The sequence below is a fragment of the Gymnodraco acuticeps genome, unplaced genomic scaffold, assembly GCF_902827175.1.
Source record: "Gymnodraco acuticeps unplaced genomic scaffold, fGymAcu1.1, whole genome shotgun sequence".
Classification (NCBI taxonomy): domain Eukaryota; kingdom Metazoa; phylum Chordata; class Actinopteri; order Perciformes; family Bathydraconidae; genus Gymnodraco; species Gymnodraco acuticeps.
The window spans coordinates 9,738,781-9,752,939 of NW_022992351.1; the positions used below are offsets into that span (position 1 = coordinate 9,738,781).

Consider the following 14,159-nt stretch of genomic DNA (forward strand, 5'->3'; position numbering starts at 1 on the left):
CCAAGAACACTCAGACCTACATAATCTGTAGCTAAACAGCAAACACTGTGTGTGTGTGGCATATGAAATAAAATAAATGAAAGAAGGAGTATATTTTATTAAGTCTAAGTCAGACATTCTTTGCTGCTGCTTAAAGGGAAAATGCCAATATGTACTGCAAGGTGAACAAATGGTCTCACAAGTCGCCAGTCCAAGTTAAAGTCAATGTTAATTGAACACAAATATGTTTACCAACAGACAACGTTTCTTCATTTTGTAAATAATACAAAAATCTGGATATTTGCACAAATGTTGACATATTGTTCATGCTTTTGTGAAAGCAGCAAACACGATTTATTAACATAACTATGTGGTTCAAAAAGCTGTGCTTAAATCAAAAACATTCGTCAACAGGCAACACGTCAATCATGGATCAGATTTCTGTGCTCCCTGAAGTAAAAAGGATGTAATGTTGTTACATGTTGTCAAACCTTAACCTTAGCCATGTTAATATGACTTCATGCAGCATGTGAATGAGTGTAAACATCAGAGGTTATCCACAGCAACGACTACCAAACGACAGTCAGGTTGCTGATGGCGCTGCAGAGGTCGGTTTTGGACGGGTAGACGACCTTGAGGCTCCCGTCCTGGTCCACCGTGCGGACCTGCTGGACGATCAGTTCGCTGGAGGTCTCGCTGCTGCCTGCCGGCTCTTGTGGGCTGTCCCCTTCCCCGTCTGACCCCGCCTCCTCCTGATGCTCCGCCGTGAACTTGTTCAACTCCGCCATTTTCTGTGATGAAACCAGAAATGCACTTTAAAAGGATACATTTCAACTTTTTTTTGTTTCATAATTGCATTGAAGGTTTCTTCTAGAACATGTTTACATGCTTTCATTTTCAGAAATATCATTATTTTTCTCATACTGTCTGCCTGAATATAACTGTTTTCACATTGCCAGAACGGCATACTACGGAGCCCTGGAGGGTTCATAGAGATAAAAATAAATAAAACGTGACCACGTTTTAGTTTCTCGTTCGCACAAGTTAATAAAGCGTGCGCACGAGTTAATAAAGCGTGAGAACGAGTTAATAAAGCGTGGCCTCGTTTTATTTAAATTGAGGGATTCCTGTGTGACTCACAGTATCTGCTGCCCATAGCTGTTTTATAGAAGGAAAACCTCCTTCGCTTTATGAAATCTCTGCGGCACCAGTGGCCTGTACTACGAAGCAGAATTTGCTATTTACACTATTCATTCATGAAGTATGACGCTGCGCTGTCAGCACGCGTCTCCATGTTTGTGATTGGTCAAATGTTGCTAACCCCGTCCCTTTTACGTGAACTCGCTCTCAGCCGGACAGAGAAACCCTGGTTGATTTACTGAGTTGATAACCAGCTTCGTAGGACCGCTTAGCGAGATCGCGTTTGTTAGGGTTAGTTAAGCCGGGTAAGTCAAACATATCCAGGGTCTGTTGAAGTGGCTTCGTCGTACAGGCAGTAACGTGTAACTCAGCAGAATCTGAGAAGAGCAGCACCAGCTGCAAAGAGCTGTGCCTTTTACTGTTTACTTCACTGCGTTTCCCTTCATTAGAACCGCTGAATAGAGATCGAGGCTGCTACGTTTAACCACACACACCTCTAGTCTACACACATCGAACTACCAGAGTATTCTTCCTCGTTTTATGAAGGAGATGTCCGGTCACCGGGGCGCATGATGTGTGTGTGTGTGCTCAGCTCCGCTCTGTGTGTGCGTGTTCGGTGTGTGTGTGTGTGTCCGACACCACCGGCATTTGTTTTCAAATTACCACGAACAGTAATTTACACAAATCTGGTTCTCCATAGTTATATGTGTATTCCCAAGTGAAAGAAATTTGTTTAATCTTAATCTCGATGTGCTATAGTCCTGCCGGAGTGCACCGGAACGAACGAACGACACACACCATAAAACTAACCACGCTTTATTAACTCGTGCGCACGAGAAGGTATCTCGTGCGAACGAGAAAGTAAAACGTGGTCACGTTTTATTTATTTTTCTCTCTATGAACCCTCCAGGGCTCCGTAGCATACAGAACAGAATGAAAGAAGAAAGAAAAAAGGGCTAAACAATGTAGAGATTCCACTAATTTGTTGGTTCACAATTACAAAAAACATTTCTAGATTTATAACAATTCACATTTCCAAAATCGATTTGCACGGGTACTTTTTTCAGGATGTAGTCCAGTCACCATTTAATCATGCAAAATAGGATTTTACTAAAAAGTTACAAGTTATAAATTCTCAAATGTAAGATAGACAATAATGGCTAACAGTTTAATTTAAATGAGATTGCTACATTAAGGTTGCCTGCCCTTTTATTTATCGGAAAACTTTCCAATTTAAAATACCGAAATGTTCGCAAAACAACATTTAATATTGGTATTGTTAGATTTTTAAGAAAGTTAACAATTGTAGGATTACTGCCACACTTACCACAATCAGAGCATCCATAACATCTTTACAGGTCTGCAGGCTGGCTGCACTTGTCACCTCCAAGAACAACTCCTTGGTTGTCTTCTTGATCTGTAAAATCAAATCAGCTGATTATATAACTCCACAGAGACAAACTGTAAGCTACAGGTCGATGTGGCATGAGGCATGTGTAAGGGGTTTTATGTTTTCTCCGCTAATATATTTTACACCTTATTTAAGTCTTTAGAGAAAGTACAAATTATGATTTCAAAATAGACATACACACCTTGGTTTTCTCACTGTTAGTTATAGGTGGGAAAGAGATCACATGTCCTTCTGCATCCACTAAGCAGGGATACATTTCTTTTCCCTTCAGAAGCTGAAGGTATCTGTGAAAACACAAAATAGTTGAGACAGCATTATGAAAGGGCTTTAGCAAATGTAACAGACACATAGCAGGTGATATGCTTTAAAGAAATGGTTACATTGAATTCAGCCTTTAGATTTAAGATTCTTTGATTTGCAGGTTTCATTGAGTGTGTGTCGGCATCCTGAATAGTCTTTTAAACCAACAGCAAGTGGCTTTAATTAAAGCATTAATAAGATTGATAAAAGCGGTTTACATAATGTTCAGTCATGTCTATTATTACCATTAAGATCAACTGATCAATATTATCTCAAAATGTTTCAGCATTTTTTTTTTTATCCCACACTGATAACTACATCCAGAATTGTTGGCTGATGTTGCCTTAAAATGAGCCTACAACTCATTGCTCATTCAACACAAAGGTTTTAATAAAACAAACTTAAGCTGTCGTCCAACATACTAACACTGCCCTCATGTGTTACAGCAGCAAGCACGTTGTACAGAGGTCTGGTGAACCACTTTAAAGCTGAGGTAGGCAGTTATTTTGGGCAAAATGTTTCATAATAATCTAAGTACGTCTTCCTTTTTGGGTTGCTTTAATGTGTTGGCAGTTGACGCCTATGCTGGAATAGCAACTTTTCAATCGCCTGAAGGCCATTCTCTATTTATAGAACAGCTTATAGTAACTTTTGTTTCCGAAAATTATCTTGAAGTCTTCCCTCATTTTTTAAAGACTGAAAACAGAACCATGAGCCGGTGTAGGAGTCTAATGGTCTTTATTAGACTGAATTACACCATGACAAGAAGTGACACCAAAAATAAAACTGCTTACCTTAACTTTAATGTTACGAATAAGGTATTTTATTTTGAAATAACAGTTAATGGGTTTTCAACATTTTTTTACCAAAACGTTCTTCCCTGGACTCAAGCTTGTAGTTAACCAATACAAGATATTTCACAACACTTTTTCCTACAGAAGAGAGGAGTCAGAAGTAATACTGACTTGTGCAGGCCGGTGACGTTCTGCCTCTTCTTCTGCTTCCTCAGCTCGTCAGCCTCCAGCTGAAGCTGTCTTATCAGCTCCACAGCCGTCATCTCCTTCCGACCCAGCGAAACAACCTAAAAACCAATGCCGTCTTTTGTGAGATGGATATGTTGTTGGAGAGCTTTACAGTGACAATTATAATTGACCACAAAGCAACTGAACTGAAATTGACATGAATCTACGTTAGCATACCTTCAGCTGTGTAGGTGGTTTGACATCATACACCAGAGGAGCTTTAATAAGCTGCACATCATGAGTTGCAATGGTCGCGATGGTCCTTTTACCACATAAGTCATCATGAAGCTTTGTCTGGCAAAACAAGAGGTGACACTTTTTTGGTGACAACACAGCACACTTATTGTATTAGTCATGCTAAACTAAGACAATTGTCCAAAGCGCACACCCTTGTGAGGGGTCTGATCTTACCTGAGCAACGAGGAATCGTTTAAGAGCGTTCCCAGATTGGAGGTTCATGCCCCTGACAATGCAGCACACCAAGTACGGTCGGACGTCTTTCACCTCTGAACTCACTGTCACCGTGAGTGCTTCAGGAGTGTCCGAAACGTGGAGAACCTTCACCACCATCTTGTTCAGTTCCTCCACCTCATCCTCTGCCCCCTTATCCTTCTTCTTCCTCTGCTGGCGTTTACCTTTGTCCGCCTTGCGACCCCCTTCCGCGTCAGCTCCTTCCTCACCCTGTCTTCCCTTTCCTTTTCCTCTGAGGTACTCCAGAATGGACTTGGTCTGGCAGCCGTTGACCATCTTCTCCAGACGTTTGTCACTCAACTTGTTGCCTTTGAAGTTGATCTCCTTAAGCTTGGCACAGTCGCTCAATTCGGGTGGGATCTCCTTTAGCTTGTTGTTAGAGAGGTCCAGCATCTGAAAAAAAGGGCGAACGTTTAGTTTTGAACTGTTATGTTAAGAAAAAACAATATTTCATAATTATATCAAAATCTTGATATGAGAATAGATATCTTCTTACATTTTAGATTTCAGAATATTGTATAAAAGTTGGTAGCTTAAAGGCTGCATTACAGCAAATGTATGTCTTTTTTTGTACTTACCAGACTGTCCTAACTTGTATTATTTGCCTTTACCCACTTCATTATATCCAAAATATACAAGTGATTTGTTTTCTAAAATTACATTGCTTAATATTTTGGGAAATCATTATTATTAAACCTTTTTCCATATCATCCAGACCTACTGCATTAACATGAAATAGATGAGTCATTTATGGCAGGCTACCGACCAAACTCTGGACAAAAAAATAAAATGTTTGTGCTGCATTGCATATAAGCAAATATGACTCTTTGTTAGCTATAATTCCAGACACACCCTACACAAAGTGAAACCTTCATTTTAATTCGGCGTACATTTTATTCACCCAGAAGCACAATTAGCCCCTAAAAGATGACATGATATGTGTATAAGAGCTAACAATAGCATCCGGCCCACCTTTAGAGCAGCTAGCTTGTGAACATCTCCACTCAGCTGTTCAATGGAGTTGTCATAGGCGACCAGCATGCTGAGGAGGTCCAGTTTCTCGGAGTAGAAATCAGCAGGGAAAGCAGTGATCTTGTTCTTGGAGATGTTGATGGTGGAGAGCCTGGTGCACTTGCTCAGTCCCTCTGGCAGGACCTCCAGGCTGTTGCAGCTCACATTGAGGGTGTTGAGCTCCTTCAACTGGGTGATCCCCTCTGGTAAAACAGTCAGGTTGTTGGCTGAAATATCCAGGACCTTCAGGGACTTGAGCTGACCGACCACACTCGGGAAGGAGGCGAGCTTGTTCCTGCACAAGATGAGGCTCTGCAGGCTGGTCAGATGTTGGATGTCCTCGTGGATCTCTGTCAAACTCGGGCACTGGCTAACTTCCAGATAGTTCAGCAGTTTGAGGGTGTAGATAGCCGAGCAGAGCCCCCCGTTTGAGGCAATCCTTTCATCGAAAGCTGCACCCTGGAAAACCAGTTCACGTCTCTTCTCTAACGCTACTTTCTCTATTTCTGGCCATTGCTCGATGTCATCCATGCTTGCTGCTGCTAAGACTAGTTGAAGAGACAATAAAAAACACTACATCCGTTTTAATATTTCAAAATAAATGTGTATGTTTGGGATTTACTGATCGCCTGTACATACAAAATTAGTCAAATCGAAATGTAATTTTATAACAATATAAGAGCTTTTTTAATTCACAAGATGAATTTACGAACGGTAAAAAATACAAATATAAGATGTTCATCCTCTGGAGTCTAGACTGAAAAAACACAACATGAAACATTTACATTTACACATTGTAGGCCTACTACAATCAAAAATAGACTAAGCATAACACATACAAAAAAAGAAAGTAAATACACAATTTCTAAATAATTATTCATTAGTGATACATACAGATCTGTGGCACATTTGGATTTTAAATATTTATATTATAGGAACTTACGTGTGTAAAAGTTAATGTTTCATGCTGTGCCTTTATTTTGTAGACAACTTCCTGTTGTAAAAGGCACGATGACACGATGCTATTTCCCATCCGGGGTCCTGGAAGAAGTTTGAAAAACGCATATTAAAATACATTTTGAAACATTATCCATGTGATAATTGTTTCGATTTGTAGGCAGAAACACAATACATACACCAGATATTTACGATAAACATGGATTTAACATTTAACGGGTGATGTAAAAAAAACATTTCCGACCGTGTAAAACCACATTGACCACAACCCATTGCGACTGACGTCGGTCCCACACCATTGCGCATGTCCGCGCTGGTTGTTGTCACCGGTGGTTATGGAGATGCGATGGGACTACAAGCTGTCAACATTACGGTGATGTTCGTGGTAAGATATCTTTGAAATAAACGCAATAAAACTTGTATTTACACCCAAATGTTCACCCAAAAAAGATAGTCTACAGCGACCAACAGTTGTCAGGGCATTTCTGTATTTTAGCGGTTCACATTAGAATAAAGCTACTGTAAAAGTAGCTATGTTGGCTGATACAGTAGTCAACAGTTAGCTAGCGTTAATGCCCTCCGCCCAACATGCTCCAGTCAGCAATAAAGGCTTCTCTGTCCTACCCCTACTACCAAGGGGGTTTTGTGTATGCTCTGCCCAGGATAGTGTATTTCCTTTGCAGATAACCCTACCCCAAACTAAATGCAGTAAATTAGCAGTTGAATATTTCCTGCGACACAAGTAAACCCTTCAACAAATATTTAAGCCTCGTGCGTTTAGCAAAACGTTATTTACAGCTAATGACACACACTCAGAACCATAACATGATGAACAACGTACCAGCTAGCATTACTAACAAACCAAATGTTAATACATATTTTTATGGTTAAAATAAGTTTATTGTTTGTATTATTTCTTAAAATGAATGTGTAATTGCTGACAGGTTTGCTCAGCATTGTTTGGTCAAGTAAAGTGACTGTGATTAAACATTGTCTTGTAAATGTGTCAGTACTAGTGATACGAATACACTACCTGTATGTGGTTACTGATATTTTAAACTATAATTGTAATACTCGAGAAACATACCATTTTGTTCTTACACAACTGTTTTTTTCACTGATAAAAATAGGCTTAAGTTGTCAAATGTTTAGCTCAAGCACCCATACAAGAACACTGCTTGAATAAAATGCAGTCTGAAATTGGAAACATTTAAATCTGAAACTATGTGATCAAATAATAATTAAACTGGACTGAACATCTGACCAGACAATAAATGTCAGGTGGTACTAAAAAGAGGTTTGTGAACCAGACATAAAGAGGATTTAGTTTTTTGGTCATAACTAGACATATAATTTAAAAACCTGCCATTAAATTGTCGCTTATTGTTACTAGAGCATCTCCAGGCATAATGTCATTGTTATAGAAAATGGAGATGTTATTAAACACACATTGTAAGCCTGTAGGATAAGTAATTGAATTGTAAAATCATCCTCAATATCAGATGTATGTTTTGCTTGTATAAATAAAAATACTTATTTGTGTTCTCTCAGTGTCCACCAGAGGGATGCCCAGGAAGATAGGATTCATTGTAGTCAACTCTTCAAGTCATGAGGACAACTTCAGTGCCAAGGAGCTCATGGTCCACGCACCCACAGTCAATGGCTGGAGATCCAGCAGGTACTTTAATAAAACAGCTCTTAACTTTCACAAGCATGTCACATTTATTCATGTCTTTCTTAGCTGAAAAGCATCAAAAATATTGGCAGTTTTTAGTATTTTTCTACCCTCTTAAACAAATGTAACTTTGTGTAAATCCGATTTTCTGCAGGCTGTGCCCCTACACTCAACATATCACCCTCCAGCTGGTGGAGAGATGCAGGGTGAGGAAACTGCAGCTGCTGGCCCATCAGTACCTGATCCCAGCCAAGGTGGAGTTCCACATTGGAGACACCCTGCCTGAAACCGGCACTTCAGGGTTCCCTGGACAGCTTCGCAGACTCGGGTGAGACTGCAGACTCGGATAGGCTACATTTTTACTTCTACCTTAAAGGGTAGTTTTACTATAATTGTTGTCCAGGCGCTAGGGATGAGGCTCAGACACTAAGCTTGGTTACTTTGATCTGGTTCTAATTTTGTATCTAATCAACTTTACCGGGAAGGAGGTACAGTACATGCAGAAAAGCTCTGTTCAATAGTTATGTAGAATCCCCAAAAGGCAATTGGTAATCTAGGATTATGTTGTTTAATTTTAAAGCCTTTACTTGAATAGAAGCAACCATAATCTGGTTTCAATAATATATTGCTGTTAGATATCAAAAGGTGGATGTTGATGGGACAGTTCTACTCTTAAAGCCATCATTTGCGAGATCCCTGAAGGATGTGCCCTAGAATCAAAATACATACACGTTAGCAAATAAATGCCTGTTATACAAAATATTGAAATTGTACCCTGCTAGATGTTTAGTATGAATTATCCCACAGTATCTTTACAGTATACATTGCTTCAGGAATAAGTGCTAAAATCTGTATATGACTGCACGTGTTAAGCAAGTGCATTGAAGTAAAAAGTGTTTATATCTAACTTTAGCAATTGCATTTATGCTTCAGATATCCGAAATGTGGTGTTCTTCTGTGAAGATTAAATTGCTGAATAAAACCACCAAAATCCAAAGTGAATAACCCATTGGCATTTTGTCAAAGGAACCAGCGTGATGTTTACAGGCTGGCCTTCAAACAAATATAATCCCTGCAGCATTCTATATCATGATAGATTACAATTGTTTGTGCATTCAAGTCTAGTATTTATCAGCAGAGGACTTTAACTGAAAGGCAACACTGTACTCTCACCACAGGTACGTGTCTTTGTCGGACAATGAGAAGACGGGTTTCAAAGCTCGGGAGTTGAAGTCAGTCCACGTGGACGCCATCGGAACATACCTGAGAATTACCTTCCACAGGAACCATGTCAACCAATACAATCATCACAATCAGGTAGTCTGTTACACCATTTTCACATGATTTTTTTATTATAATAAAAATATAGTATATCACCAACCTTATCCTTTAAAATGCTGTAAAGTATTTACCATATTAACCTCCCAACACATCCTTTTGTCACATGCATTGATATATTTTTTTCTGTTCTACCACATGAATTTATGATTTCAGGTTGCTTTGGTGGCCATTAATGTTGTGGGAGATTCTTTGGATGGCAATGCTTTTAACACTATTGTAAGTGAGCACTCTCTGCACCCAGTCACCCTTCACTGAACTTCTATCTGCTCGGCATTAGATGGGGCTGTTGTGCTGTGGTTTTATGCGACATGCTCATCAGTCTGTCATCAGTCACTAAGTAATGAGTTGATTGATGTCTTCATCCATTTGCTGGGGACTATGACAGTTTGAACTTTGGCTTTTTTAAATGGTAACACCAATGGTGAAATAATTCGTCACATAAGGTATATTATTTGTGTATCCTTTATAAGCTGAATTCTGAACAATGTTCCTATTATGATGCTATTTGCCTTTTTTAAACATTATATATTTATATGGGGAGGATGTACTGAATTAAATAGATATAATAGATCAACATTTATTTTGATCGGACGTTTATGTTGTATTTATTTGTATTTACTGATCCGAATACACTATATAAGCATGTCTATATGCACACGTGTTTACCTGAATGGTGTGTGTGTGTGTGTGTGTGTGTGTGTGTGTGTGTGTGTGTGTGTTTACCTGAATGGTGTGTGCGTGTGTGTGTGTGTGTGTGTGTGTATGGTGTGTATGTGTATGTGTTAGGAATGTAGTAATGAGACACAAAGGCAGGATAGTATGTAATCACACAGGAGGCCTTTAGTTAGCCGGTGAAATCAGATAGTTCTGCAGACAGACAGGTTCTGGAGGAGAGAGAGCACCTTAAAACACAAAAACACACACACACAGACAGGGAGAGACACGGACACACACTCGCACAGATTCCAGTGAACAGGCCGTGCATTGTTGCTCCGCTAATCCGACTCTGAGCACCTCCACCGCAGCAGCGATCTCGCCTGGAGGGTCGGCTAGATCTTGTTCTCTTGTATCTGTTCTGTGAGCGCACGTTGTGTTTGTCCTGCGGAGGGACACTGTAGTGCAGACAAAGCAAGGAAGCTTATTGTATTTTAAAAGTGTTGGTTATTTAAATTATCAAGAAAAAGGTATCTTCTACATTACCTCTAGGGGGTATCAAGCCACGCACATTTGTCAAATGCAATGGAGGGGAATGGAATTTTGTTCATCGTACTCACACAGCCATTCAAAAGTGTAAGGGATGATGGTAAATGGAAGCTTTTTCCAATTGTGGATATGTTGAAGCTGCCGTTATTGCCTCCAAAAAAAGGATTCTGAATTTAAATATACTTAAACCGACCAGACTTATGTTATACATTATAAATTGTGTACTCACATTTGATTAAAAACTTCTTTAATTAGAAAAATCCCTGCTTTCAATCGAGCTAACAGTCTTTTTGATATTGGTAATAGCAACATATCCCCTTTGAACGGTGTGGTTGTTTGCCAGAATCATATATTGCATTTTGATCCAGGTATAGGCAACATTCTTACAATAGACTTTTGAGATATTAATTGTTTTTAACCATACATTTCCCCCCAGATGAAGGAAGCTGAGTAAACATTAGTGGTTAGCTTGCTGCTTTTAAATTCAATGTCTGCTAAACGTGACCATTTTAACACGAATGTTTTGGTCAGTATTTTACTTTTTTAATCTCTGGCTCTATTTGTTATAGAGAGGAGGAAACTCTGTGGATAATTCTGCTCCCGATAAAAACCTCCTTGACATTTGACAACAAACAAATCTCAACCTTAAAGATCCCATGACATGCTTTTCTGGTTATTACCCGTCCCCTTGTGTTATGTAGCTTTTTCTGCATGTAAACGGTCTGCAGAGTCACAAACCCTCAAAGTACACCCTGTAGCGAGTAAAATTCTAACACAGAAAATACCTGTCTATGCTGCCCCAGAACGCCTCGTTGGAGATTTTTCTTTTGCCAATTTTTTCTTCCTGGTCATAATAATAATAATAGCTTAGATTTATATAGCGCCTTTCATGAGACCCAAGGTCGCGTTACAAAGAAGAACAGGGGCAAAACAAACATAACAAAAACAAAAGACAGTCAGACAACCACTCAGACAGACAAAACAACAAATAGATTAGGGGCCAAAGGCCTTAGTAAACAGATGGGTCTTGAGGGCCCTTTTGAAGGCGTCAAGCGTGGGGATGTTGCGGATCTCCGCAGGGAGAGCATTCCAGAGGGTGGGGGCTGCCACACTGAAGGCTCTGTCCCCGAAGGTTCGCAGTTTGGTGCAGGGTGTGGTAAGCAGGCCAGAGTCTGAAGACCGCAGGTTCCGGGGTGGGGCATGTGGGCGAAGGATGTCCGATAGGTACTGGGGGGCATGGGCATGGAGGGACTTGTAGGTAAGGAGGAGGATTTTGTATGTTATGCTGGACTTGACCGGCAACCAGTGGAGGTGGATGAGGGTGGGAGTGATGTGCTGCCATGGCTTTGTATGTGTGAGTACCCTAGTAGCACAGTTTTGAACATACTGGAGCCTGTCCGGGGTTTTGTTGGGAACCCCAAACAGGAGACCATTGCAGTAGTCCAAGCGGGAGGTGACAAACGCATGGACTAGGGTTTCGGCAACCGACTCCGAGGGTGACGGTCGGAGTCTGGCAATGTTCCTTAGATGGAAAAAGGCCGATTTGGTCACAGACATGACGTGGGAGTGGAAGGAATGGGTGGAGTCAAGGATGACGCCCAGGTTGCGGGCTTCGGGAGATGGGGAGATGGAGCAGCCGTCAACCTCGAGGATGAAGTCACCAACCTTCTGGAGCAGCGCCTTGGGTGCCACAACCATGAGCTCTGTTTTCCTGCTGTTTAGTTTGAGATAGTTGGACGACATCCATGCTTTGATGTCATGCAGGCAGTTGATGAGAGACTGAGGGGGGAGCTGGGAAGATGGAGTAGTGCTGAGATATAGTTACAGTATCATCAGCGTAACAGTGGAAATTGAGTCCATGATGTCGGATGATCTGGCCGAGGGGGAGCATGTAAATGATGAACAGGAGGGGGCCAAGCACAGAGCCCTGGGGTACACCGTGGTGGACTGGGGCCGGGGGTGAATTTGAGCCATTGATGGAGACAAACTGTTTCCTGTTATGGAGGTAGGATGTGAACCAAGACAGCGCTGTGCCAGTGACACCTAGGAGGTCTGAGAGGCGGGTGAGGAGGATGTTGTGAGAGATGGTGTCAAACGCTGCAGAGAGGTCCAGGAGGATGAGGATGCTGAGGCGGCCAGTCAGCAGCAATGAGGAGATCGTTGGTGATCTTGAGGAGGGCGGTCTCAGTGCTGTGTTGCTGTCTGAAGCCGGATTGGAAGGGCTCATAGAGCTCGTGGTTGGACATGTACAGATGGAGTTGGCCGGCAACCACTCTTTCCAGAGTTTTGCTTAGGAAGGGAAGGTTGGAGATCGGCCGGTGATTCTGGAGGTCGTCGGAGTCCAGGCCAGGTGTTTTGAGTATGGGGGTGGCTGTGAGTGTGTGTGCTCAGGCTGAGTTCCGCGGTGTCTCGCTGTCTCGCAGACCCCACGCAGCAACCAGGAAACGACACCAGTAATTCAGCTCACACTGTCCGCTCCTCGAGCCCCAAAGGGCAGAACAGGGAGCCCCGCAACGTCCCGCCAACACGGCACCCAGACCCCACGCAGCATTCTCATCTGTTTGTCATTACTGGTGTCATTTTCTGGTTGCTAACGCCATTGTAACACATACTCACTGATGTTCCGCTGTAACAGTGGTTGACTCATCAGAACAGAGTGGGCGAGCTGACCAATCAGAGCACAGTGGGCTCATAGGGAGGGGGGGGCAGGAGCTCCAACACCATTTAGGACAGAGAGTGAATACACATACTATACAGAGATGCTGTATGAGAAACCAATGTGATTTCGGAACATTGAACAATGTAAACCTATTCTAGTAGACCTCAACAATGGAATTATGATCGGTAGAAATGGCCATGTCATGGGACCTTTAAGAAGCCTATTGCATTGACTGCAAATGTGGAAAAGACTCATGATCCCATGCTTTACACAACTCCACCAATCTGTTGTTCTTATTTGGATTGAGGGCAGGACACAACATATTGTACAGCTAAGTCTCCCTTATACAGTACTATCAATCTGCTCTGTTCCGTCAATATACAATTAGTAATGCCAATCTTTAGGCCAGGGATGGGGAACCTCCGGCCCCTGGGCCGTATACGGCCCGCGAGACCATTTGGTATGGCCCTCGAGGTAATTTCTAAACACACGCAAAAAAGAAAAAAATTAAAGAAATCTAGACCGCAAAATAATTAAACAAGCGAGTGCCTGTTTTTCCTGGCAACGGTCATGGTCCTTGAACACAACACGAGCCTAACGTGTTATATGTCTCGTCTGACAGGGGTGCAGTGCTGACGGAGAGCACCAGAACGCGGCTCCGGGACTTCAAACAAATTGCAGTAGGCCTACCCATAAGTCCGTACCATAGGGTCCGTACCATATACAGTCTATGGTCCGTACACATGCTGCAGTTTTTGCGTGGCTGTGTCTTTAGTTGTAAGCCCAGTGGCGATCTGTTCATCTGTCATTCTGATCATACAGTCAATAACTTTGTTGCTATTAGCATCTGGTTAGCTAGCTATGCTAACGAATATAAGAAGCTTTTTCTCCAACCAGTGAGGTAAAGGCACATCTTTATATGATCATTATAGTTATCAAAAAACAAGAGAATAAAATAAACAGGTATAAAATACTATATGACAGTAAAAA

At 41.5% G+C, this 14,159-nt stretch overlaps 2 protein-coding genes across 3 annotated transcripts in view; one reads left to right on the forward strand and one right to left on the reverse strand.

Annotated features, from left to right (window-relative positions):
- Positions 1-82: 82 nt before the first annotated feature.
- Positions 83-6,605, reverse strand: lrrc47 (leucine rich repeat containing 47). The gene is made up of 9 exons (XM_034208993.1): positions 6,536-6,605; positions 6,278-6,375; positions 5,296-5,907; positions 4,264-4,716; positions 4,030-4,146; positions 3,796-3,911; positions 2,712-2,814; positions 2,447-2,536; positions 83-770 (listed from the first exon to the last, which is right to left on the reverse strand). Exons 1-9 carry the CDS (start codon positions 6,588-6,590, stop codon positions 549-551), a joined length of 1,866 nt encoding a protein of 621 aa, XP_034064884.1. The 5' UTR covers positions 6,591-6,605; the 3' UTR covers positions 83-548.
- The window catches only part of cep104 (centrosomal protein 104), a 66,775-nt gene continuing 59,131 nt past the window's right edge, over positions 6,516-14,159 (forward strand). Inside the window, exons 1-5 of one of the 2 annotated variants that reach the window (XM_034208990.1) lie at positions 6,518-6,676; positions 7,843-7,969; positions 8,121-8,294; positions 9,145-9,283; positions 9,461-9,523. In XM_034208990.1, coding sequence (XP_034064881.1) covers positions 7,857-7,969; positions 8,121-8,294; positions 9,145-9,283; positions 9,461-9,523 — 489 coding nt within the window. In that variant the 5' untranslated portion in view covers positions 6,518-6,676; positions 7,843-7,856. Of the gene's footprint in view, positions 6,677-7,842; positions 7,970-8,120; positions 8,295-9,144; positions 9,284-9,460; positions 9,524-14,159 lie in introns of both variants that reach the window. The other variant, XM_034208992.1, reaches the window with a different exon arrangement.

What these genes read in the sequence shown, in the direction of transcription:
- lrrc47 (XM_034208993.1), bottom strand. Translation starts at nt 6,590, where the DNA reads ATGGTGTGGGACCGACGTCAGTCGCAATGGGTTGTGGTCAATGTGGTT. An exon ending in ACAAGCTAGCTGCTCTAAAG is followed by an intron (nt 4,717 to 5,295) that starts GTGGGCCGGATG and finishes CCTTTTTTTCAG; the next exon opens with ATGCTGGACCTCTCTAACAA. An exon ending in TTATGGATGCTCTGATTGTG is followed by an intron (nt 771 to 2,446) that starts GTAAGTGTGGCA and finishes GTTTCATCACAG; the next exon opens with AAAATGGCGGAGTTGAACAA.